Below are 24,326 nucleotides of genomic sequence, written 5' to 3'. Positions count from 1 at the left end.
GCATAATTCTGCACATGAGTGAAATTCTGCTCTTTTTTTCAGTTGCCTCAGAAGATTGAGAAAATAAAGATACATTTCAAGAAACAGGACAATGCAAGCACACAAAAGGAATGAAACTTAATGAAAAGTTTAGCATAGATTAACTACATAGGATCCTACACTGCACTATGCACAGTTAATTCTATTTATCAACATTTAAGAGTATCATAGCACCATCTCTCAAGTGGAAGCAAAGCAAAGGAACAAAACCAAAACCAAGCCCCCAAAAAACCCTTGCCTTTCAAACCAGTAAGTTACAAAAGACACGTGAAAGAAGTCCTAATATTTCTTTCTGCGGCTGCCAAGCTGTCTTAAAGAATTAAGTTTCCAAGTACCCCTTTAGCAAGGATGTTTGCTAAGAAGTGAAGAGCAGGTAGCTGGCACATAACAGCAACTGTGGAAAATTTAATGAATTTATGAAATTAACCTCTACCTTAACATTGCATTACAAAAGCATATCTTTGAATACCTAGGTGTATTAGCCTCTTTGATTTCCATCTCTATAAAAAACAGGGGAGTTTATGGCTATCATTCCTGAAAATTAAATTCAGGACAGCAAAGTCAGCCTTTGTTCTTCCTGTATATATTATACCCCCAGTAATACCTCACAAGACTGTCTGTAAACTTGTGCAGATGCAATTAAGTGCTTCTGTAACTGAAACTTTCCAAACCTTTGTATTATTTATGCAAGAAGAAATATAACCTTCTACTCTCATTCATCTCTGTACTGGACTGCAAGATCTAACAGAGGACTAAAAAAATATTTAGTGAATTATATATATAGATGTGAATTTGAATGTCAAGCAAGTATGAAACTGACAGCACATGGATAAAATAAAATAGTCTCCACAGTTTCTCGTGATTTCTTTACATATGTGTACAAATTTATAAATTTTATATGCACATATGTATAAATACTTAATTTCTTCAGCCACTGAAATTATACCATTAAGTATGCTCTTAATTGCACGGTTTTCCATTTTCTACATCTTAATTCCAAGAACGTGTCTAAAGATCTAAATTGGCATATTTATCCTAGGAACACGTGAAACTACATGAATCTAGGAATAATAAAATGCTTTGACCTTAACAGACCTCCTGTATCAAAACCATTTAAAAGTGTGCAAAAGATTGACTTCAGGTAATCTCACTCTTTAACATAATCTATTATTTAATGTACAAATAAGGGCTCTTTTTCAGCACAGCGGCTGGTTACAATTAATAATAGTCAATTATGCAAGTTATGTATATATGCATATTTTTTTCTGTGAGCTAGACTGTGGTGGTTCTTTTGAGAGACCCATCAATGGCAAAAGGCAGAGTCTGCTCTTTCTCCAGGGTGGGGATCAGGGCTTTATTTGGGTTCCAGCCCCTTGAGCTCTTTCCCTGTCCCATGGCAAAAGAGACCACCCTGCCCTCTCCCAGGGCTTTTATCCAGGAGGAAGGGGCCAGAGGCAGGGACAAGGTGGGAGCGGAACAGAGTTGGGTTACATTCCAGTGTGGGAGGAGAAGCAGGGACAAACCACGTGATACAGTTTGAACAGGGGATGCTATAGAAAACATTACTAAACTCAACATAAAAATGAAACAGAATATAAACCCAATTAATGCACTACAACACTAGACAACATTAAGCAACCAAGGAACACGAAGATGTGTTTAATTAACCTTAAGGTCACATGCTATAAAAACCATTAAGCCACTGAAAGAGAGGAAACTTTGAAACAAAGGCAGGATCATGAGTTTGCAAGCACAGTTCTACAAAAAGGAAAATGTACATCATATATCAAAACATAATGTACAGAACACAGCCTTTAAATAACAGCAGCAGCCTTTCCCTGGTCAGGTTTTCAACACTGGGTTGGCAACCCTCAACACTGGTCTAAAATTTTCCTGTTTCATTTAGAAAAAAATTTATTCAGAATTTCTCTCAAGCATGACACTGGTTGAGAGGGCAAGTCAGACAACTGTACATCGCACAAAGGTTCCAGTCCTTCTCTTTTAGCTTTTAATGGCAGGTGCCTGATTATGACACTAAACAAATATCTTCGAACTGTTTAACTTACTAGCAGTTAAAGAAAAAGGAAAAAACCCAAAATCCTAACTATACAGTTCATAAGGCAGCATATTTTCCTTAATTAATTTTCTCAATGTTTACAATATCTTTACTAATTCTCTGTAACTGGATATGTTCTGGATCCATTCTCAGAGAATCTGTGTAGAATAAACATTTGAAGCATCTTAAAGACTAACTAAAACCATATTTCTACTACACTGCAAGGCAAATGATTTTTGGATGTTTTGCATTTTTATGCAAAATAGTGCAGCTGCAATTGATAAAAACCAATCAAGCTAATTTAAGTCAATCATGTCCAGGAGGTTCTCATCACTTGTGTAAAAATGCTCTCACAGTCGCTCTAAGACTTTACCACAGCAAGTACCTCCCCCACACTCAAGTTTCAATACCATAAAGTCCCCCACTGCATCTCTTGCAACAAAGAAAATATAATTCTTATGGTATAAACACATGTTTAGTTTTACACTAAAAATCAAACTCCTGTGTTTCATTTGAATAGAAACTTTGATTGTTAGTACCGGCTGAGCACAAATATGACTCATCCCACTACAGCAATACTGTACCTTTAGAGCACATCAAGGCACCAGGTCAAAGGCAAAGTAAACTTGTAGCACTGAAAATGCACAACTGTTACCCTCTAATACATAACCTGGATTACATTACTGAGATCATATGTTTTGAATTTTTTTTTTTTTTTGATTTATCAATATGGCACATTACAGCTGACATCCTGAATTCTCTCTCAGCTGCTGCATTTGACATTTTAAATGATGATAGTTTATCTTTTTAAATTTTGTATTATTGCCACTACATTTTAAACCTATGAAACTATAACAACCATGCAAGAACTCTTTCGTAGATGGGCAAAATCCAACATTACAGATCTGAAATCTGTGTTTGATTCTTACCCATTTGGCCAACCCCCATGTGCATGTGATTGCAGACACTTTTCAGCCGGCTCGAAAATAATGAAACAAATAAAGAGAGGCCCTGAACTTCAAAGTATGCCATGTCCTTACTCCTGCTCCCTTTGAGATGATTATGGCGTTCAGTGCAGTAACTGGAGACGGAAGCAGAGAATCACATCACCGTGCCCTGGATCTCTTTCTCCTCTATGAAGAGGTGAAACCAGGCGACAGCAGATGCTATCGAATTGACATAAACTGCTGCCACAGCTTCTCCGCATGTTTTTTTGGAGAAGCTGCTCACCAAAATCATTTGTTCCACCAGAAGCAAACAAGGAAAGTGTAACAACATCAAGAAAATCCATCTACTGGTAATTCTGCAACTGACCAAGACAGAGCTTGGAAAACATACCTTCATCTTCAAATCATAAAAATAACATCTATCTTTGTAGAAAAAGATAAGATAATTTTCAAATCATACTTGTCCTACAGTTATCACAAGGATTTTTGTTGGATAGGAAAGGTTCTCTTCTTATTGACAGACTACTATGTTGTTTCCTTTTTTAATACACTGAACTGTTAAATGTCATATCAAATATTAAGATAAGCTTTTCATCAAACTGTTTTTCTTAGAACAGTAAGTGGATAATAGTTCTTAGACTTATGTATGACTAATAATAACTATTGCAATTAACACACTGGCACTCCAAACTCATGTTCTAGAAATGCTTCTTTTGGTTATGCATCAGAACACAAAATTCTTCACAATAGCTAAGCCCGCAGGAAGCAAAGCCAGCTAACTGGAATAAGCAGCACATGCCTTGGGGATGTGAAGCCAGTCTCTGGAGCACACTCAGAGCTCAGCTTAGAGCGTGTGAGTCCAACCGAAGGTCCCACCTGGATGGTCTGGAACTGGCACACAGAATGTACCCAGGCTGAGCACCCTGACAAAACAGCCACAGTGAGGTCTCAGTGCTGTCTTTAGCTGTTACTGAGTGGAAGAGCATGAGGAGGCAGGGCCAGGCTCTTCTCGAGGGAGCACAAGGTGGGGATGAGACAAGTGGAACATGGAAATTCCACCTTGATGTAGGGAAAACATATTTTTGGTTTGGTTGGAGTTTTTTTTTTTGGTCAACTACTGAAACAGGTGTCTAAATAAGTTATGTAAAATCCAGCCCTGAGGTATCCAAAACTTGGCTGGATGCTATCCTGAGCAATAACTAAAACCTGCTTAGATCAGAAGCTTAGGCTAGACAGTCTCTAACCAGGCCTGACACCACCTGGTCAGGTGCCCACAGCCCAGACCTCCCTGAGGATTTCCCCATGAGCACACAGCAGCTGGGTGGATTGAGTATGAAATGCACACAGACGAGAGCATTAGAAGGTCCAAGAAATCCAGCTATCTTGTAATTTTGTTCATAAGGTAAGTGGTGAGAATTTATTGTGAACCTGAGCTTCTACCATCCTTTACACAATGAAGTTGAATGATGATCTCTCAAGGCTTCTACTTGCCTAAAAACCATTCAAACCATTACAGAATGGATTACTGAAAAAGAGAGCTAGCCAGTAACTGCAAAAGATAAATGTTATAACAAAAAATGCTTAAGAATTATCCAACAAATATAAACACAGGGAAATCAAACTACCATCAACCCATCAAAAATATAGCTTTTCTTGGGGAGAATTTACCCAGAAGTTCATAAACCCATGCTAGCTACTACAAATCACCTTCTTGTCTGTCATGTATCTGGAAATGGCTTCCAGGATTATTCCTTCTTTATTATGACTTTTCCAGGGATCAATGTAATCAGCATAAGTTCCCTGGATCTTCCCTCTTGCCTTTTGAAGACACTGGCTTTTCCCCCAGTTCTCAGAAACCTCTCCCAATTCCCATTACTTTCCAAGGGTAGCTGACACAATGCCATCAGCCCTTGCAGGTGCATTCCAGCACAGCCAAGGGAGTTGTACGTGTCTGGTTTCTTTAAATATCCCCTGAGCTGATCCTCCTCCATCAAGGATAAGTTTACCTGGCTCTGGACTTCTGTAGTGATTTCAGAGACCTGAGATTGCTGAAGGTTGGTCTTTCCAGTAATGATCAAGGTGAACAAGGAATTCAGTACCTGGACTGTCTCCATCTCCTTTAGGATCAGATCTCCCCTCCCATTCGTCACTGATCCCATATTTTCCTTAGTCTTCTGCTATTGCTGTATCTGTAGAAACCTTTCTTGCTGTCCTTTCTACATCTTGTTATATTCAAGTCCTGATGAGCCTTGTCTTTCTTAACCCTAAACCTGATTCTCAGAGTGGGTCTCCCAATTCCTCCCAGACACTTGTGCCTGCTCCCACCACCGTGTCACTTATTTTCATTTAGCTTCATAATTAGAGAAGTACAAAAGCTGATTTTGATTATAAAAGATTGATCACTTATAAAAATGCATGGTAACAAAGTATTCTCCTCTATTTTGAACAATTCCCGAAAGCATTCATTGTCCGGGAAAAACATACATCATTTAAACTTATTCTCTCACTAGGTATGTGACAGCATGCTTCAAAATTTATGGCAGAAGATGACACAAAGTAGAGTGGAGCCTGCTGCCAGACTGCTGGAACACACCCTGGAAGATAAAAAGGAAACAGGCCACTGGCACCCCACTGCAGAGAGGTGGACTGGACTTTGCTTTGGCTCAGAAGACAATTCAGCTGCAGGGCTGGGCAGAGCCATGAGTCATGAACACACTAGGCCAAGTCTGGCAAAGATTTCCTGCCTAATTTAAAATTATTTTATTTGGTCCAATGGCACTTTTCTAGAAACGGAGGGCAGATTGACCACACATGTGCCTGTCTTTATTTGTGGCCTGACACTTGGCAGAATAAACTTCATTATGGTTTTGGTTATGCTTAAGAAAAGTATTGTCAATTGTTTCCAGTCTGTTGCAAACATAAACCTACAAGCTGCATTAAATATGTACTATTGTATTTACCACAACTTTATGAAATCATGCATAAAATCCTAAAATGGGATAAAATAAAGGCAACTTCTCTTCCTCTTCTCCCCTTCCCCTCCTGGCAACATTTCAAAATAAACAAGGAACTAAACCACTGCTTCTCTTGAAAGGTCAACCAGCACCTGAGTCAAGGAAAGATAAAACTGTCCTAAAACAAAAACAAATATATTATTTAGTAAGAGGAAATCAAATTTTCTCTTATATTACACATGCAGAAAGACTAAACAGCTCCACAATTAAACATCTTAGTAATTACCTGTGCCTATTAAGGAAGGAAATGGAATTCTTTTGGCAGAAAGTGTGAAATGAAATTTCCACTTGACTGAAAAATGAAATTGGTAGTAAAAGGAAAGATTATTTTATTGTAACTCAAATAATGTGGAACTAACTAGGTATTGAGAAGAATTAAGATTTCCATCTTTTATTCCCACATATTCTCATCTCAGGAACCTTATCACTCCTGACATAAATCAGAGAAATTTAGCTATTTATATTCAAAGACAGAAAAGAATGTGCAACCATGACACAAAAATACATGCTCCATTTGAAATTCAGTGTAACAGATAGTCCATTAACAACTGTGCACTATGTTATGTTTGAGAGTTCCAAAACAAGTAAAAAATCAGTGAAGTGCAATCTGGAGCTCAACTATACCTGAGCACATTTTCCACTACAGTTTCCTGCCTTGGCCACTAAGACTCTACTTATTTTTACACAATTTTGGTATTTATCTAAATTTAAAGGTGAAAGATGATCCTCCAGTATGAATCTTTGCAGCAGTAATCCATCTTCCATGCAAGCCCTTGACCAAAGAATCACTTCTGTTCCGCTGGATATGGCACACAGGCATCATTCTTTGCTTTCTACACTTCTTGTAGAAAGCAAAATAAAAAGAATCTTAGCAATCCCTATTGCTATTGGCAGTAATTGCTACTGACAGTTTTCTTATTTTATTATTTCTCATAAGTTTTAAGGCAACATTTGTGTCCTCCATGCAGATTATTTCAATTGGAATGCTGCTCCACATTTACTACTGAAAAACACTAAATATTTTGGAAAAGAAAGCAACTTTCTCTGGTCTTGCTACAAAAATGTTTTAATTTCAACCACGAAGAGTACCTATATTTGGAAAACAGGAAAATTCTTCCTATGCAAAAGATTAGGAATATATAGAAATAGGCAGATATAACAGACACTGATTTTAATTTCAATTAGGGATTACAGGAAGAATCTACGGTATTTATAAATACTATAATTTTTACCAGAATCCAAATTAGCATTGCTCCAACAGCATTTGGAACAACGAGTAAGTGTTGCAGTGTAAAAGTAATTAACTAATGGAAAGTACTTTAAGTATTTTCTTGGAACTTCAACAGTTTAAGCAGCTGAAAGGGGAAAATAAACATGCAGTGTATGTGAGACCAAACTGCTTTTATTTACACACTTCGTCTTTCCCACCCTGTACTGATCTTGTGCCTGATCTCACAGCACAGGGCAGCTGGAAGAAAGTCTTTATAGATAAGAAACAGCTGTTACGCTTGTTTGACCTGAGGAAGAATTTGAAAAACAAAGGCAAAAGGACTCAAGAATTAAATGAGGCCTCATAAAAGCAGTACTTGTAGAATTGTTTCAACCTATTTTCAGCCACCCCTGGTAACGGTATCTGACGTGCACCTTGCTTGTATCAAGCTTACTTCCACTGAAAGACACAAGAAAAAGAGTATCGAGCAAAGACAGCAGCGGCTCATGAGCCCTTTATGAATACCTACAAAATCAACATTTTTTAAAGGAAAGTCATTACTCAGTGGAGGGGAAGAGGAACCAACAGCACACATTACAAAATGTCAGAATTAAGATTTGTCTCTACAAATACAGTCTGACCTCTTATAGTAAAACAGGCACCCAGATGAACACTACAGTAACAGAAACCAAAGCATCCTTATCCATTTTATTCCAACTTCTGATCTACTTCTCAACCCTTGACACAAGTACCAACACTTCCAAAACTCTAAATACTTGACTTGTAAAGCCCTGATTTTATCTTGTTAGGTCTTAGTTTTACAATACTTAGACCCATTTTTAACACAAATTGTAGCAGAACTCCGCTGATTCAGACAATGTTTAAGCAGCCCTGTACACGAGCACAGATGTTCCTGTCCCAGTGCTCTTACGTAACAGCATCTACAACCCCCTCCACAATTTCATGCTCTTTTTTTCATTCATTTCCTGCTGATTTAGTAGAATACCTCATCTTCTCTTTTATATTTATTCCTAATGCTTGACAAAAATATCTTTTTCCTTCTTTTGTATCTTATTTCTTCAAATTTATCAGAAATATTTGTTTGCATTTTTAAACCATTTTTTTCCTCTTTTGTAAGTTGTCATTTTGTCCTAGCTTACACAGATTCTTCTGTAAAACTAGAAACATTTTCAATTATTGGGACCAAGAGCTTCAAAAACAGTGACAGAGTGTTTACAGGGGAAATTCATCAAGATGCATTTGCAGCCTTTAAACAACTACAGCTGGTAGGATAAGTATGACTGTAAAAGAGCAAGAAAACACTCATCATGTGGTGTCTGTAATGACATCAGCAAACTTTGGTGTTGTCATCGGTTCCTTCTCAAAACTACAGAAATTAATATTGAAAAATCACAGGAGTAACTCAACCTTCTGTGTGACAAAGCACATTCAGGGGGAAGAAACTCAAAGCTTTTCTTCTTTATATTTCACAGAACAGATAATAACTGAAGGCAATTAAAGAGGTTCAAGTTATCTAATGTCACTTAATGCTACTGTATCTTTTAAAAACATTACTGTATTATGAATCTTATTGCATAGAAATAATCTGACGTTAGCAAGGAGAATGTGTGCGTTCCTGTAGGAAAGGCAAAACTGAAGGATTTGCTGGAAGAACTTAGTTGTAATGCCATATTTTTAAAAAATCACAGGAAAGAATCAAAGAATCAAACAACTGGAGAACTGTGGTACAGTCATCTCACTGAAAAGTTTACTAACACCATTAACCACTCCCATAATTTAAGATACACAAGAACACTTTTCAAAGCAGGCAGATGATTTCATATCTTTGTTACAGGCACTTTTTCTTAGTCAAGTCCAGCCTATGTTAATTAGCACCCTGAATTTGAGAGCATTTTGTGTTTTACTGAATTAAATTCAGAACCATCTCGATAACTACATATCTTTAAAAAGATATGTAGTTTAAAGCACATTAATATCCTTGAAACTAGGTGCTATCATGCACAGTAGTGGTTTAGCCAGCTCCTTTTTAAGCGTCAGGCTGCTGTTTTCATGGCTCTGTGTGCACAACTGCAATTCCTCCCTGAACAACTTGAAACCAAGATGATTGTTCCCACATGTCTGTGCCAGCCAACAGTCCTCAAGGACTTTTTTTTACTAAAGCCTTAAGGCTACACAACTTAACTGCCATGACTTCCCGTGGCAGGGTTGAGAAGTACCAAATCTGCTTCAGAAAGACAGCTTTTGCCACACTCCTGTTATCCTTTGCTTGTCTAAAGGAACTAGTGCATTTCTTTCTGGGTTTCTATTTCATCCAATTCATGAAATGAAAAAGCAGCTTAGACTTTAAGAGAAAACAAAAATGGAAGACACAAAGCTGGAATTCCATTGAGTTTATCACATCAGCTAGTTGAAAACATACCAAATAATGACAGAATTAAACTATTCAGGGGAAAATGCAACTGCTTTTTTGCAGGGAATAATTTGTAAATAGTTTTTACCTATAACAATGATAAATCTTTCAAAAATTTCACAGACTGAATTAGTTGATTTTAAGTGTGGAAAGAACTAAAGAAATGTAAGATATCATGCTATCACTTGGGACATGAAATGTCTAAGTTCTGTTTGCCTGAGCTGATCTTATCTGAACACTTAGCAGGTTTCCTCTGAAACCACTAATCTTTCAGAAGCTCAGATCCTTGTAATTTCATTGTCCACTGTGATACCAAGAACTAGAAAATTCTTTCCTTCTGAAAGTTAAACAAGAGGAAAAGGAAGAAAACAAACAACCCACATCACATAGATGTAAAGGAAAATATTATTCAGAATCCTACCAACAAAATAATCAAAAAGCCACATGAGGTCTACTGTCAGTAAAAGCACCTCTAAAGATTTTTGGATGACCACAGCTGCAGAAGCTTTTTCATTCCAATTCACTCCTATTTTAAACTCTGCTCCTGTTGTAAGCATGTTTGTTTTTTTCCTCGGCAGAGACAAAGGCTGAGAATCTATCTTTGCACCTCCTACAGTTTGAGTGTTTAGATTAAGAGCAATTGTGACTTAAGGGCTGCTACCTGTGTTAGAAAGAGGACATCCTGAAAAAGGAAATGATGAATTTAAAGTGTGGCTCTAGCCTTTTCTCCCCAGTTGCCTCTTAAGCAGAAAACCCAAAAATATGGAAAACTACTTCAATAACTTCTCCATGCACTTCATCACTATAGCAATATGGGCAAAATATCATTAACTGTTTCAGACTGGTTATTGTTACATCTACTGGTTATTCTGCTGATTACATTTTTGTCTTCCCCTTGGGGTTGCATCTACCTGGTGAAATTTCAATGCTGTTTTGAAATGTATTTTTCTTTGCATTTCTTGTATATGGTGCCAGTACACCAGGATCATAACTAGGCCCCTTCAGATCAATCACAATTTAAGCAGTAGTTAGGGTATACAAAGAATCATTTCTGAAGCAATCCTATCCAAGTTCCTCTTCAAACATCTCCAGTTAGAGCAAAGCATTTAAATTGGTAGCTAACAGTACTAATATTTTTCTAATCATTTCCATCCACTAGTGACTTATCTTATCAAAGTAAATTTTGCTTGGTTATAAAAGCCCATTAAAGCTGTCTAACTGAATATTGTTTTCAACAGCAACAAGGTAATTTTCTTTAAAACTAAGAACAGGGGCGAAGGGAACTACACTTTAATTTTCACTTTAATTCAATAAAATAGATGAAAATGAGAAGTGCTTTGACAGCAAAAATCTAACATTCATCAGACCATTTGTCCCTAATAACTTGCATAAAGTCTTTACACACCAAATATACACCCCCATCCTTTCTACTTTCCCATTTTCTTTTTAACTTTGTTTTCCTGCCTCTGGGCACTACTTTCCACAGGCCCTGCAAATGAGATTCTCTACTCTTTCAGTCACCTCGCTCACAGGAAATTCAGTTTAATTTCTTTGAAATGAAAATAATGGTGTCCCCATAAGGAAGAAAGAATATTCAAAGCTATAATTAATTAAGAATTAATTCATTCAAGGGGGATGGGGTTGTGTGTGTAATAGCTATCAGGTATTTGAGAGAGCTTCATTTGGAATACTATAAAAGTCACTGGAATGGTAGTGGAGGTCACAAGTGCAACCTCCTGCTCAAAGCACAGACCCCCCGCCCTTAAATCAGACCAGACCATTTGATGTGCGTCTGAACAGTCTTGAAATCCAAGCCCAATAGGCAGATAGACACCAAAAGAAAAAAAAAAAAACAAAAACCCTCCCACCTTTGCTTCACAGTTTATTCTGTTTAGACACAGCATTTTGCTAATCTGTGTGTTCTTCCAGCTTAACTCTGAATTCACTGCTCTGCCAACACGCTCCTCACTCCTTTTCTGAAGAGCCCTAGGGTCTACAAAATGTGAATGCTGCACAGAAACTGAAATGTCTGGCACACTCCACCTGAGACAAAGCTGCACGTGAACCCTCTGCAAAGAAAGCAGTGGACAGCTGCAGAGTGGCAGAGAGCAAATGGTAGCTGGGTGTCCAGGGTGGTGCTTTGTGCCGTGGGCGATCCTCCCCTCGCACGCACAGCACATCTACCAGAACAATGCCCTGGCAGCACAGCAAAGAGACCACACTGAAAGATCTGGCCCAGCCTGATCTGAAACAAGAAAATTCACAAAACAATAGAAAAACACGATTTCAAAGTAAAACTCCAACTTCGAAAAATAAAAATGTGAGAGTGAAATAACCGTAGTTATACCATTGTTGTCGTAAAATTAAAAGCAGATTTACATTTCAAGAAATATCAAATATCAACACTGTAAGAGAAAGAAAAATAAAACTTTTTTGTCTTGTTCCAAATACTTTGTGCTGTCTGCTTTTATTTGCTCTTTATGCAAACTAAGAACTGCCAAGAAGTCAATCATTTCACAACTCTTCTCTATAAACAGATTTGTTCAAACGAAAAAGCAGATTGCAATAAATAACTACTATAATCGCCCTTCCTCTTCATTTTTATTAGGCTTTCTGTATTAATATGTGTATGCTGAACACATCAGTGTTCAGTTACAGTAGACTTTACCTATTTTTCTTATCCATTTTCTCCATTGACAGGACTATGCTCACTATTTACAAAATTTCTTCGTGGACATTTACCTATTTCGCAGCTCATTAACCCTCAAACAGCACACCTGCCAGTTTGCAGGTGTGTTATCTAAAGCAACATACACTAAGTGCTAAAGTATGTTTGTGTCAGAAATGCTTATGAAATGAATGCTTTTCTCCACTGAGCTACCCAGCTAAGTTGAATTTATTTGCATCAATTTATAGTAAGCTTTTTTCCTGATGGTAAGTGCCAGTCATTGCAAATATGCACAAAAAAGAATCAAACTTTACTGTCTACCACTTTAAATAATTGAAAAGAATCATTCACTCTTTAACTTCTTTCCTTCTGCAGTAACACTACAAGGCTTCCTTTAAAAATTAACATATTTTAACAGGTTTTTCACACAGCAGGGAAAACCTCATCAAGTGTTATAGTCTCCCTTTTCACAATTCTCTATGGAGCACAGTGACATTTTCACTTTTTTGTAGCTGGACTAGCCTTACATTGGCTCATTTTTATCTGACCACAGGGGTTTTTACATCATTAATAAAGAGATAATCAAAACAAAGGGTATACACATTAGGGTAGGAAATTTGCATAGTTTGGCACTATTATCATATGTAACCTTAAAAATGGAAAAAATTAAATGCAGAGGTGGTGAACCTTCTAAGGACTGCTTCCAAACATTTTTCCTACTGGCAGTGAACCATTTTCAGACCTCCCAACTCTGGCCACCGTGATAGTTACTGCTGTACGGGGTTTATTTCTTTTTGTTTCAGCTGTCAATAAAAACTTCAAGTGATAGCTTTTTAAGTCAACTAAACATATCTAAATCAAAACAAAACACTGACATCACTGGGACAACAGAAACACTGCAAAAGAGCATTGTGTTTAGATTCTAAGCTTGTTTGCCAGTGGTTTTAACTTTTCTCATTATGTCACAAAGTGCCATTGTACCTGAAACCTGGTCAAAAACTCATCAAAAAAATCAAGGGCCCTCTTATTTCTGATGATCTGGTATAACACATGTAAACCAACTAAATCTGCTAGTAATGCCTCAATAGCAGTCAGCATTCTTCAGGATGAAGATCACCATAACTCTGCTTACATTTCATTTCTTACCGCTGACACCAACTGTGTAAGACAGAGCACAAACTTAAACTACGCTTTTAAAGGAGTAATATTTTCTGAGCTAATTTTGTTAAGACGTCATGAAAATCCCAAACATGAAATTATACCCAAAAAAATCCATTCTACCGAATAACAAACAGTGGTAGAATCTGCCAACAAATAGAGTGAAGCCAATGAACATCCAGGGATACATGAACTACAAAAAAACTGTCATTAATACCAACATAATTACTTGTAAGCCTCATGCCTATCAGACCTGGCCTGGGAGAACCATGTAGGTAGGTGCAGGGCTGGCTATCAAGTGGAATCAGGACACTCCAGCAGAACCAGTACAGCATCCCCAGGTTAATACTGCATCCAGTCCTGTTCCATGTCTTCATGAAGAAGATGGGGACGATGGGGTAGGGTGCAGCCTTAGCAAGCATGCTGGTGGAAAAAACACGGAAAGGGCAGCTGATACACCAGAGAGTCAAGCTGCTGCTCAGAGGGATTTTGACAAGCTGGAGAAATGTGCTGACATGAACCTCATGGAGTTCAGGGAAAGGAAATGTAAAGTCCTGAACCAGGAGAGGAACAACACCAAGCACCCGCACATGACGGAGTCCAGTCAGCTGGAAAGCAGCTTTGCAGAAAAGGATCTCTGGGTCCTGGTGGTCACGATGGTGAACACCAGCAATGTGGCCCTACAGGGATACACTAACAGCATCCTGGGCTCCTCAGGAAGGGTGCTGACAAAAGGTTTAAGGAGGTGATCCTCCTCCTCCTCTATCAGTCATGCTCAGGCTTACCTGAGCTATCATGTCCAGTTCCGGGCATACTGGAGACAGCACAGTGAAAGGCCATAAAGGAACTAAAGGATTAAATAAGGGCACATGACAAAAGCCTGGGAGAGCTGAACTGTTTAGCCTAGAAAAGTGAATGGGGCATCTTATCACTGTGATTAAGTATCTGAAGGAAGGCTGTAAAGATAGAGCCCGGTGAGAGGACAAGCTGCAATAGGCATGAACTGAAACACAGGGGGTTCCCTCTGAACATTGGAAACCCTCACACCGACTGATGTGGCCCAAAGAGGTTGTAGAGCCCCTTGAGATATTCAAGAGACATCTGGATATGGTGCTGGACAAGGTGGCCCTGCTCAAGCAGGAGGGTTGGACCAGATGAGCTCCAGAGCTCCCTTTCAACCTCATGATTCTGTGAATCACATCCCATTGCACCATACATAGCCGCTTCAGCAAAACCTGAAGATAACCTGCAGAGTACCATTAAGCTAAATAATAATAAAAGTCTTCTTACGAAATAACGGAGAGCCTGTGGAGGGTTTCTTTTATTACAGGATTTACTATGCTAATTTAATTACAACAAGGTGATTACAAAGTAATCCTATTTAGGCAGGAAGTTGACACTGCAACTCTGAATACCTTACTCAGCACAGGATTAGAACTGCCTTTTGGTGGTTACTTTCACCTCCAGAAAGCAGCACTTCAAGGCAAGTTATGAACATGCTTTAGGACACAAAATCGTACAAAAAACTGTTCCACATATAGACAGTGTAGACACACAGGAAGAAGGGAGTGTGGCTTAATGCAAGCCAGAATGTTATTAGCTTTCCTCATCTGGGAATGACCAACAATAGCTTGCACAGTACAAAATTCCTTCCCTAATGACTTCCACCCGCTGGAGGGCTGCCATTTGCCTTCCATCTCCCTGCAGCTGCTTTCCCATCTGCTGCTGGAAGCCACTGCCCTCCCTTTAGATAAGACCTGAGGCCTGGAGATAGATGATACAGTTCCTCCAAGCAACCAAAATCTTTTCCCAGTTCCCAGGGAACCAGACCTGCTGTGTCTAGAAGCACTGCTGGATTTCCACCACAGCACAGTCTAGGCCTGATCATGTAAAAGGTTCAAGCTCAACAACCTTGTGCAGAAACTGAGAAGATGAATTAGACAGCTGTCAGAAGCCAACTGTTTCTCCAACGGGGCTGACTGCAGAATCCCAGCAGCCCTTCATCAAGAACACTGTAATTCTGTTCTTTGTACCACTGCCCATCAGCCACCCTAAGACTGAAATACACTGAATGCAAACCTGTCTGATAAGGGATTAGGAAGTCAAATCAGTGGAGAACCAATGGAATTCATCACCGTCATCAGCAGTACAACAGGTCATACAAGCCTTGCAAAACAGATTTGCAGAGGCCAGGATTTAAAATACACAATCCTTCCTACTCAAATGCTAGATAGAGATCACTGAAATCGCTGGAGTTATTATCACTGAAATTGCTTTTTATCCTTGTTCTGATTATTTTGTACCAACACATATACTGGTTGGCCCATTAACACAAGCTGGAAATTCCAGATTTCATCTGTACCTTAACATGCAGAGCACAAGGCATACAGCAAAAAGGGATAATCAGAATCTTAGAAACATTTATTTCCTGCTTCCACAAGAAGGATGTGTTTAAGCCTTTTTTTTTCCTAGAGTTTTGCTAGCCAGGCATTTGAAAAATTCTATAAGATTCCTGTATACCTTAAATAGTATAATTCTCTGAATAGAAACTATTGGCACTGTGTGACTAAATACCACAGGTATTTGTTTCCTGAAAGAAGCAAACACATTAAAAATAAAATCAAAAAGTTTTAATAGCACTCAATCTAATTAGTATTGTGTGCTCCAAGCCTATGAAGTTCTTTAAAACATCAGGAAATCAGTTAATAGACATTTTAAACACTGGATTTACACATTCCCTTAAACGTGACAACCGTCTCAAATGGGTATTCCGTTATTCATATTTTTATGGTCTGTTTTTGTAGATACATAAATAATTAATACACTGGTCTGTTTTAAAGAATGAAATTATTCATATTTTAAAATAAGTGTTGCCTGCACTTGAAAAAAATAACCAGAGATTAATAATATACACCTTTCAACAGATCCCTTAAAAATACATCAGTAGCTTCACCCTTCAAACAGAAATACACAGAAGAAAAGAAGCATCAACCAGAGCAACCAAAGGAGCAACTCAGTCACCTAATAGAGGAGGAAACAGGCCGTAATATCACAACAATCAAGTCATTTAGGTCCATCAGCCCCCAACTGGAGCCAATGAGAACCAGACACAAACATTTTCTTAAAAGACAATCATTAGCACTTCTAAAACAATTCTAGAATGAGAGCTGGTGTACTACCAAAATTACATATACATCAAATACATGGACATTTAAATTGTTTTAAAATATTCCTTATTCTTTAACAACTTTCCTGCCACAAAGACTTGAATCAAACACATGAAAACGTTGATACCGGCCATGAACTCAATATTTCTATTGCATTTCACGATTAGGAGTTACAATACCTCTGTCTGAAGTATGGCAGCTCTCTGTTCTTTGGCAGTAAGGGACTCTTTAAGCACTTCAATGTGTTGCTTGCAATCTGAATTCTGATTGCTAAGGGTTTCAAGCTTAGTTTGTAAGGCAAGAAGTTCTGATTCTTTCTTCGAGAGTTCTTGTTTCAGTTGATCAATCTGCAGTGCGGGGGGGAAAAAGTTAGGTCATTAATTTTGTCTCCAACTCATAGCTCCACTGGAAATCTGAAAGGTGTGAATGACCATGATATGACAAATCAGACACCTGTGAATTCTGGAAGGGAATTAAGGTTCAGACTTTTTACACTCACACCTTCAATTGTGTTTCTTGCAATCTAATGCACTCTCTCTTAAGAATGAATGTCCTGTTGTTGCAGAAGTTAAAAGGAATCTCCTAAAGATTATATGTGATGATTTGACCTATAAATTCACCACGGATCTCGCTTAAGTTCAAAGCATGTATCCCATGCGAGACAAGTCTGGCAGGACAGCAAAAATGTATAGGAAAAAAAGTGTTCATAAAAGTATAAATGCAATCCTTCCAACTGCATCATTCTCATGATTTATCATTGGCCAGAGTGAATCAGGATTTTTTTAGGAGCTTGATAAAGAAAAACCAGGCATCTTAGGAAGGAGAGGAAAACAGAAGAGTGGACTTTAGACCTTACTCCTCCTTCTTGCTAATTTGTTGCTGCCCACCATCCCCACTCCCTATTTTTCTCCCTGGCAGTTTACATGGAATTCTCAGGTAGTAGAAAAGCCAAGCCAAGAAAACTAACTTAAGAGAAGTCTGGGGAAAACATTATCAAAAATTCCACACAATGAAAGGGCTGGGGGATTATAAAAGCTTATCCCAGAGGAAACAGCACTAACACAATATTAAGTCACAGCTTCTGAATTTAAGTGAATTTAAGGTTCATCAGTAGATGTCATGGAACTGTGATCACTCTCCTCTTTCCACAGTGATAAATGGGAAGAATGGCCACAGAACACAAAATTGTAATGGATTTAGAATATATGAATCCGAGCGAAGCACTGGACTATATACAGAGCAATGCCTATCGGTGAAAGGATGGCGAATGAGGTGGCATATAACTACGCCAAAATTCTTGTGGTATAACACTGGTCACCAAAGGAATCCAGATACATCACCTCATGAGGATTATTTGAAATAAAAAGTTTCATTGCATCTGCATAAATCAGAGAAATAACTTCCTTTATATGAAGAGCTCTTTTCTATGTCCCAACAGACATTTGGGATTCAAGAAATCTAGAAGTGGTAGATGGAAGATGATTCTAAAATCCAGGGGGAAAAAATAAAGACTATCCAAAGATTGACATACTAAAACATTTCACAAATTCAGTGTTGTATGGTACTGGAAATATTTGCTGCTGATCAAAATGCCTTTTTTTTTCTTACATTGCAAGTGCATATTTAAAAATTAAATTTAAAACCAAGGATTTTTCCAACTACAGTCCATATGCACATCTTAATACATTTATTCCTTAATTTCTTTTTATAAATCCCAGTATAATTGCATCATTGTTTAAGGTCCTCAGGCAGTCACCCATGAGCTACTGTATAAAATCAAGAATCTACCCTGGCACCAAAAAAAAAAAATCACTTTAAAGTCTAAAATATCAAAATAAGAAAAGAAGCATACAAAAGCCAGACATGAGGAAAGAATGCAATTAAAAACTGCTAGAGAAAGCTTTCTCTGGAAAGCAAACCACTTTGCTCCATCCCTTGCCAGAGCATGTGGGCAAGCATGGCAACCAAGAGAAAATGGATAGGAAATGAACAATGGGAAAATCTGTGTATGAGATACAAAGACAAAACGTAGATCTGCAGCCAATCTGAATTACATCACAGGCTTTATATGAGATGCACATGAACATCACAGATGCTTAATCTCTTCTAGAAACTCTTCCCCCTTCTCCCCATGACACAACCCACACCCTGAGAAATAATAAAAAAAATTCTAAAAGGCTTTGCTTTCATTGCAGGTGTGTTCTTTGTGCTTCAGAAACAGAATCTGTTCAGTGTAAAGTTCTGGCTAGAAGATCTACAAATTGTCAGGAGTTTAAAAATGTGTTACAGCTCTCAAATATTAAAAAAAAAAAAAAAGAGTTAAAACACAAACCAAGCACACAATGACTGTTGAATAAATATGCTGATGGTCTTTTTAAAATAAAGTAAGATGATGAAAAAGTACTAAAATTTCCATTTTAAAAACTGCCACAAAAATAAGGCATAATAAAAAATGATAAAACTTCTTTTAAGAAAATACAGGCATGGGTATATTCACTTTTTTAAAGTTCTGCGGTATCTCAGTGTGTAAAATAATTAATTAACTAGGACATGAAATAAATTGTTGCCCCTAGCAGATATGCAAGCATTTTTGCTGTATCTAAAGTGATGTGGAAGATCAGCTGTCATGATTCCATGAAACCTCATGATCATGTTGTATTATCTCATATAATGCAACAAAAACATTTTTATACTTTATAAGGACTAAAATGAAGATAACCTGCAAGCCTGGATATAAGTGCTGTAGCATCAGAAAGTTCCAAGTTTGTTCTCTGACCCTGAACCTTCCCACTATCTCACATATTTCGTGTGTGTAATTTGCCTGTCACCGCTTTTTCAACCTTGCCCAATATGATCCTGCTCCACCTCTTTTCCTGAAACCCTAATTCCCTTTTCCTTCCTTCTCAATTTATGATTCTGTCACTTCCCATAATTTCAGTTCTTTAGAACTCATTAATTTTCCATTTCCAGAAAAACATTATGGGTTTCTTCTGTTATTTTTACACACCAAATTCTTATGTGACATTATGCAGAGTAACCAGAAAACAAAGGGAAAAAAACCCCATAGCTTTTCCTCTGAATAGTGTATATTAAAATTAATGTGCTAAATCTTTAGGTAAATAATTCCATTAAATGAAACTATGCTGATTAATTATTGCATCATAGGATTTGGTCTGATCCAACAAATGACAACTGCATTTAAAGCAAAGGATTTAAGAAAAGGAGCAGCAATGCAAATGGTGCACCTGCATACAGTAGACCCTACAAGTCTATCAGTAGATTCTGCAGGTCATGTTGGTAAAGGTGTGGTTTTAAACTGGTTGTTAAATTTCCAGGCCTACCCACACACACAAAAAAAAAGTGCTGCAGTTCTTTCCCTGTTTGGGGGTTTTGTTGTTTTGTTTTTTGGGGTTTTTATTCCTACAGGATCACCTAGAACTTGCATGCTTCCTTCATTCGGTATGGAAAGTTCTTTCATGCAGGCATTAATTACAGAGCACCTTATTACTGCTTTACCACTACTTAAAATCCATCTTACTGGTAATTTTGCTGAAGCTGTACTAATCTACCACTAGATTTTCCTAACCATTCCAGTGGATAGCATGAGAGATCTAATACTCAAAGGATTACTTAAATGCCAAGTGCAAACTCACACCTGAAAAAAGGCATCTGTGTTCATTTATATATGTGGCTGTCAGCCAAAGGATGAACCATAGTAAGGGAAGGAAGTCTTCCTAAGCAGAAATTACTATTAAAAGTATGTCTCACCCTATATGTTTTATTCATATTCTCAATTAAGATACTTGAAGATCTCTTGGTCATATAAACTTTAAGACCTGTTTTGACAATTTCTGTATTATGTGAGTAATGACAAGTTTTCTCTTTTCTGTTCAAAAACTGAGCAAGGAGAGGCCTTATCAAGTTGATGCCTTGAGAGGCTCCCTGGAACAGAGGCTGGACAGAGCTAAAGGAATAAAGTAGGGATATATTAAAAGGCCTTTAAAGGGCGCACCTTGGGCAGGACAAGAGCCTGGCCAGGGCTTTACTCAAGATGGACCCGAAACAGACCATTGGTCACACATTTTCACACCTTTTAAGTTTTGGTCCATTTACATATTGGGGTTAATTGTCCAATTAGAGCTTCAGGTTACAAGGTCCCGCCTCCCAGATTGCTCTCCTCAATTCGCTGTTTGTACTTTTTTGGCCCCAAAGCTGCAACAGTGTTCTTGGTTCTCAGGCTAGAAAATAGTTGTTTTGTCTAACTAAACTGTGAAGAGAACTTGCTAACACTTTATATAAAGTTCAGAGTCACACAAGACAGTAGAGAATCTGGAAAATATGAAAGCTAAAACTTAAGGCATTAAAGTGGGGAAGAAAGATAAGTCTGAGCAAGTTTTCTTTCTCATTTTTACAACTTTTATTTAACTGCAAGTCACAAGTAAAGCCTATATATTTGGAAGGAGTGACTATTACTAACAGTTAAGAAAAGAAACACTTCCAAACATTCTCTGCCACTCATATAAATAGATGATGTTCACTATTTGCCTTCATTTAACACCTTCCCATTTGTTTAAATCACAAACAGATTGAAAGCAAGCTATACTTCAAGAATAAATGAAAAGTATTAAGAGCTTTAAGCCTCTCAGAAGAGTTTTGTACTCTTCTCTGCCATCAATGCTGTTTATCTGAATTTATCAAGGATCTCAGATTCAACAGATCAGGTACAGCAAGATCTGCTTGCTGGCAGCTCCACAAATACTTTTCCACCTTAAAAGGTTCTCAGATGAGTGATAAAAATAACATCTTCTGCTGCAAATCTTAAGTGGAAGAAAAATACTAGTGAAAGAAAACAGACAAAGTTTTATCAGAACATGGCATTTATCAATGATCAGAAGGCTGTGACAAAAAAAAAGGCCTATTTAGTACTCTTCTCATTGATCTGTTTTCCGTGCTACAGAAATATACTGAAGTTTTTCCTCACAAAAACATCAGGAGACTGTTAAAGTTCTAGGCTTTGTACCTTATTTTTATATCAACAGGTCTGCTGACATGCATTGGGAGTTTTGCTCTAAGTCACAAAAATTGAATTGCTTTGAAATCAATGACATTTAGGTTAGCAAAATAATTTTCCTGATAATAATGTTACTTAGGAGCTTTAGTTACTTTTCAATAGCCTAAGAGCTACTTTTTTGCAACAGAATAAATATGTTCTTTGATTTTTTTTTTTCTTAATAAATCTGGATTAATTCCGTATGGGCACTAATGCTTTCATTTCTTCTGCAGCAAAAAACCCCATACAATGAACAAGCGATGTTTTGTGAGTTTGAAACTGGGAAATGTGTCACATCACTACATTTTTACTACCTGCCTGTGGTCAACTCCTAATAGTACATGTACAGTAATTTGAAATTAAAGAAACAAAGTCATTAAATTGCTAGTCTTGAAAATACGAGCAGAGTACAATTTGGTATCATCTATGAAACAAAAGTCCTTATTACAGAACTACATCAAAGCTAAAATCAAGTCATTTTCATTCATCTAAAATGTTTCACTCCTTCACATCTACTGATTATTATATGGTAGAGATTTACCAAAAGGAGACATGCAGCTTCTTGCACTGGAAATGGTCAAGTTAAAACTTTTCTTTCCATTATTTAAACAGTCTTAATCTCTTTTATAAATAGATCTTACCTTATTTTTCATGAACTTCGAGTGACTCTTGTAAACTTCTATTTGTTTGATTTCTTCTTCTCGGTCCTCTGTATTCAGAACTCCATTTGTCTTTAACATCTGTATTTCATCTTCAAGATCTCTTATATTGCGCTCAAGTGAAGCTATTTTTGTATCCTAAGTTACAAAAAAGAGAGTATTGAAAGTTGTATAATATGAATGTTAAAGAGTAACAAAAGCAGATCTGTAATTGAGTGAATATCAAATAATAAGACAGCAAAAAAAGAGGTGGTACAAACAGAGAATGCACATAAACCAGGAATAATTTTATCAGTGTCAGCTTAAAGAAGTTCAGAATTCTGACCTCTTTCACCAGAGCTGCAAGCCTGTCGAGAATACATTCTAGTTAAAATTCCATTTAATTCCTACGCAGGGATGAAGGGAGAAGAATAGATGCCCTGTTTTTCCACATATATGTGATAACAAACCTTGTTATCATTAGTAACCATCTAGGCCTGGCTATTCTTCCAAGCTCTGAAACAAGCAGCTTAGCCTAGAGAGACCAGCCCATGTCTCCGCAGGGCAAAAGTCACTTCATTGCATGGCTCAGCCCGAGGCTCAGGATCCCTGTTTCTCTGGAGTTCCACCTGCTCCCAAGAGGGAGAAAGATTGTGTCCTCATATTTTTCCTTGACTAATCTAGCCACATCACTAAGAGGGGATTTAGCACTTTTTATTGTGAGTCCCAAGATAAACAAAACCACAACCGCTAAAACTTTCTACGTGCCAACCAATGGCTGCCAAGTGTGTCAGCACTGCACTGGAAAACAGTGAAGGTTTTTTGTTATTTACAGTCATTTGGAAATTGGCTAGGTCTCTTTGTCAGAGTTAGAAAGATTACAAAAGTGATCATACAAGAAGTTTGTGTAACCACTTCTCACAATTTTCTGTTTGAAGGGACATTGAAGAATTATTCATTAGGAAATCTGTTCAACAACATAAAGGATCAACTACCTGTAAAATATTAGAGAATGGATGAAGTTCTTGTTCCATTGAGATCAATATTAAATAAAAAATAAATTTTAAAAATTAAAAACACATAAAACAAACCATCCCAATTCACTAAGACCGGGTAATTAAGTTAGAAAGCTAATTTGGGGAAAAAATACAAATGGAATTGATCCTTTAACAAGGACAAGCTGAGCTTGAATCACTGGAACTTTATGTCTACTGCTTTCTTTAGATTGCCTAAAAACAAGCAAAAACACAGACTCCTGAAATAACTTCTTTCATAACAAAGCTTGGCAAAGGCAGATATTTAAGACACAGGAGAGTCTAGAAGTTCCAAAAAGCATCTGAATTTTTGGTACTGAAGTGAAAAAGAACCTCAGATTATTTCTGAAGACCACTGTTATAAATCCATATAGAATGAAAGCTAAGGACTAAGGAACGCCATTTAGATGGCCCACTATCATTCCTCTAACATTTTTCCTTTTATCTTTATAGTCAGCAATAAATCTCAAAGTGAGAGAAGTTTTCTTTTTCCTTATTCCAACAAAAATTAATTCTAAAATTAATTTCAATTCTAAAACAGAGAAGTAAAATATTGAGATGGAATGAAAAAAGGAAAGAATTCTCATAGAATCTTATCATTTAAAGACACACAAGAGGCAAAACACTGCAATAAAAGGTACAGAAGTATTTAAAAGTTCTCAAGACTTAAATGCAACAAAAATAATTGTAGATCTCACAGATACTATAATCAATTCAGCTTGCTCCATTACACTTAATTTCAGAAATATTTTCCTCCTATTTTTGAAGATAAAAACAAAACCTGTTTCACTACACTTTGGAATGATTCTGCAATGAAATATATTAATACTTACATGACCTGTTATGGCATGACGTCTGGGAACAGTCTTCTTCAAATCTCTCCAGCTAAGTCTATAAGAGTCTGCCTTTTTGTA

The 24,326-nt window shown here is 37.3% G+C and overlaps 1 protein-coding gene across 1 annotated transcript in view; it reads right to left on the bottom strand.

The window, feature by feature from the left end:
- The window catches only part of ERC2 (ELKS/RAB6-interacting/CAST family member 2), a 425,106-nt gene that overhangs the window by 311,974 nt on the left and 88,806 nt on the right, over positions 1-24,326 (bottom strand). The window contains exons 6-7 of the mRNA XM_058422224.1: positions 22,382-22,537; positions 16,870-17,037 (exon numbers count right to left, since the gene is read on the bottom strand). Coding sequence (XP_058278207.1) covers positions 16,870-17,037; positions 22,382-22,537 — 324 coding nt within the window. The remainder of the gene's footprint in view (positions 1-16,869; positions 17,038-22,381; positions 22,538-24,326) is intronic.

This window comes from Hirundo rustica, chromosome 12 (genome assembly GCF_015227805.2).
Source record: "Hirundo rustica isolate bHirRus1 chromosome 12, bHirRus1.pri.v3, whole genome shotgun sequence".
Lineage (NCBI taxonomy): Eukaryota > Metazoa > Chordata > Aves > Passeriformes > Hirundinidae > Hirundo > Hirundo rustica.
The sequence above is the reverse complement of the archived record's forward strand: the minus strand, read 5'-3'. Positions and strand labels throughout refer to the sequence as shown.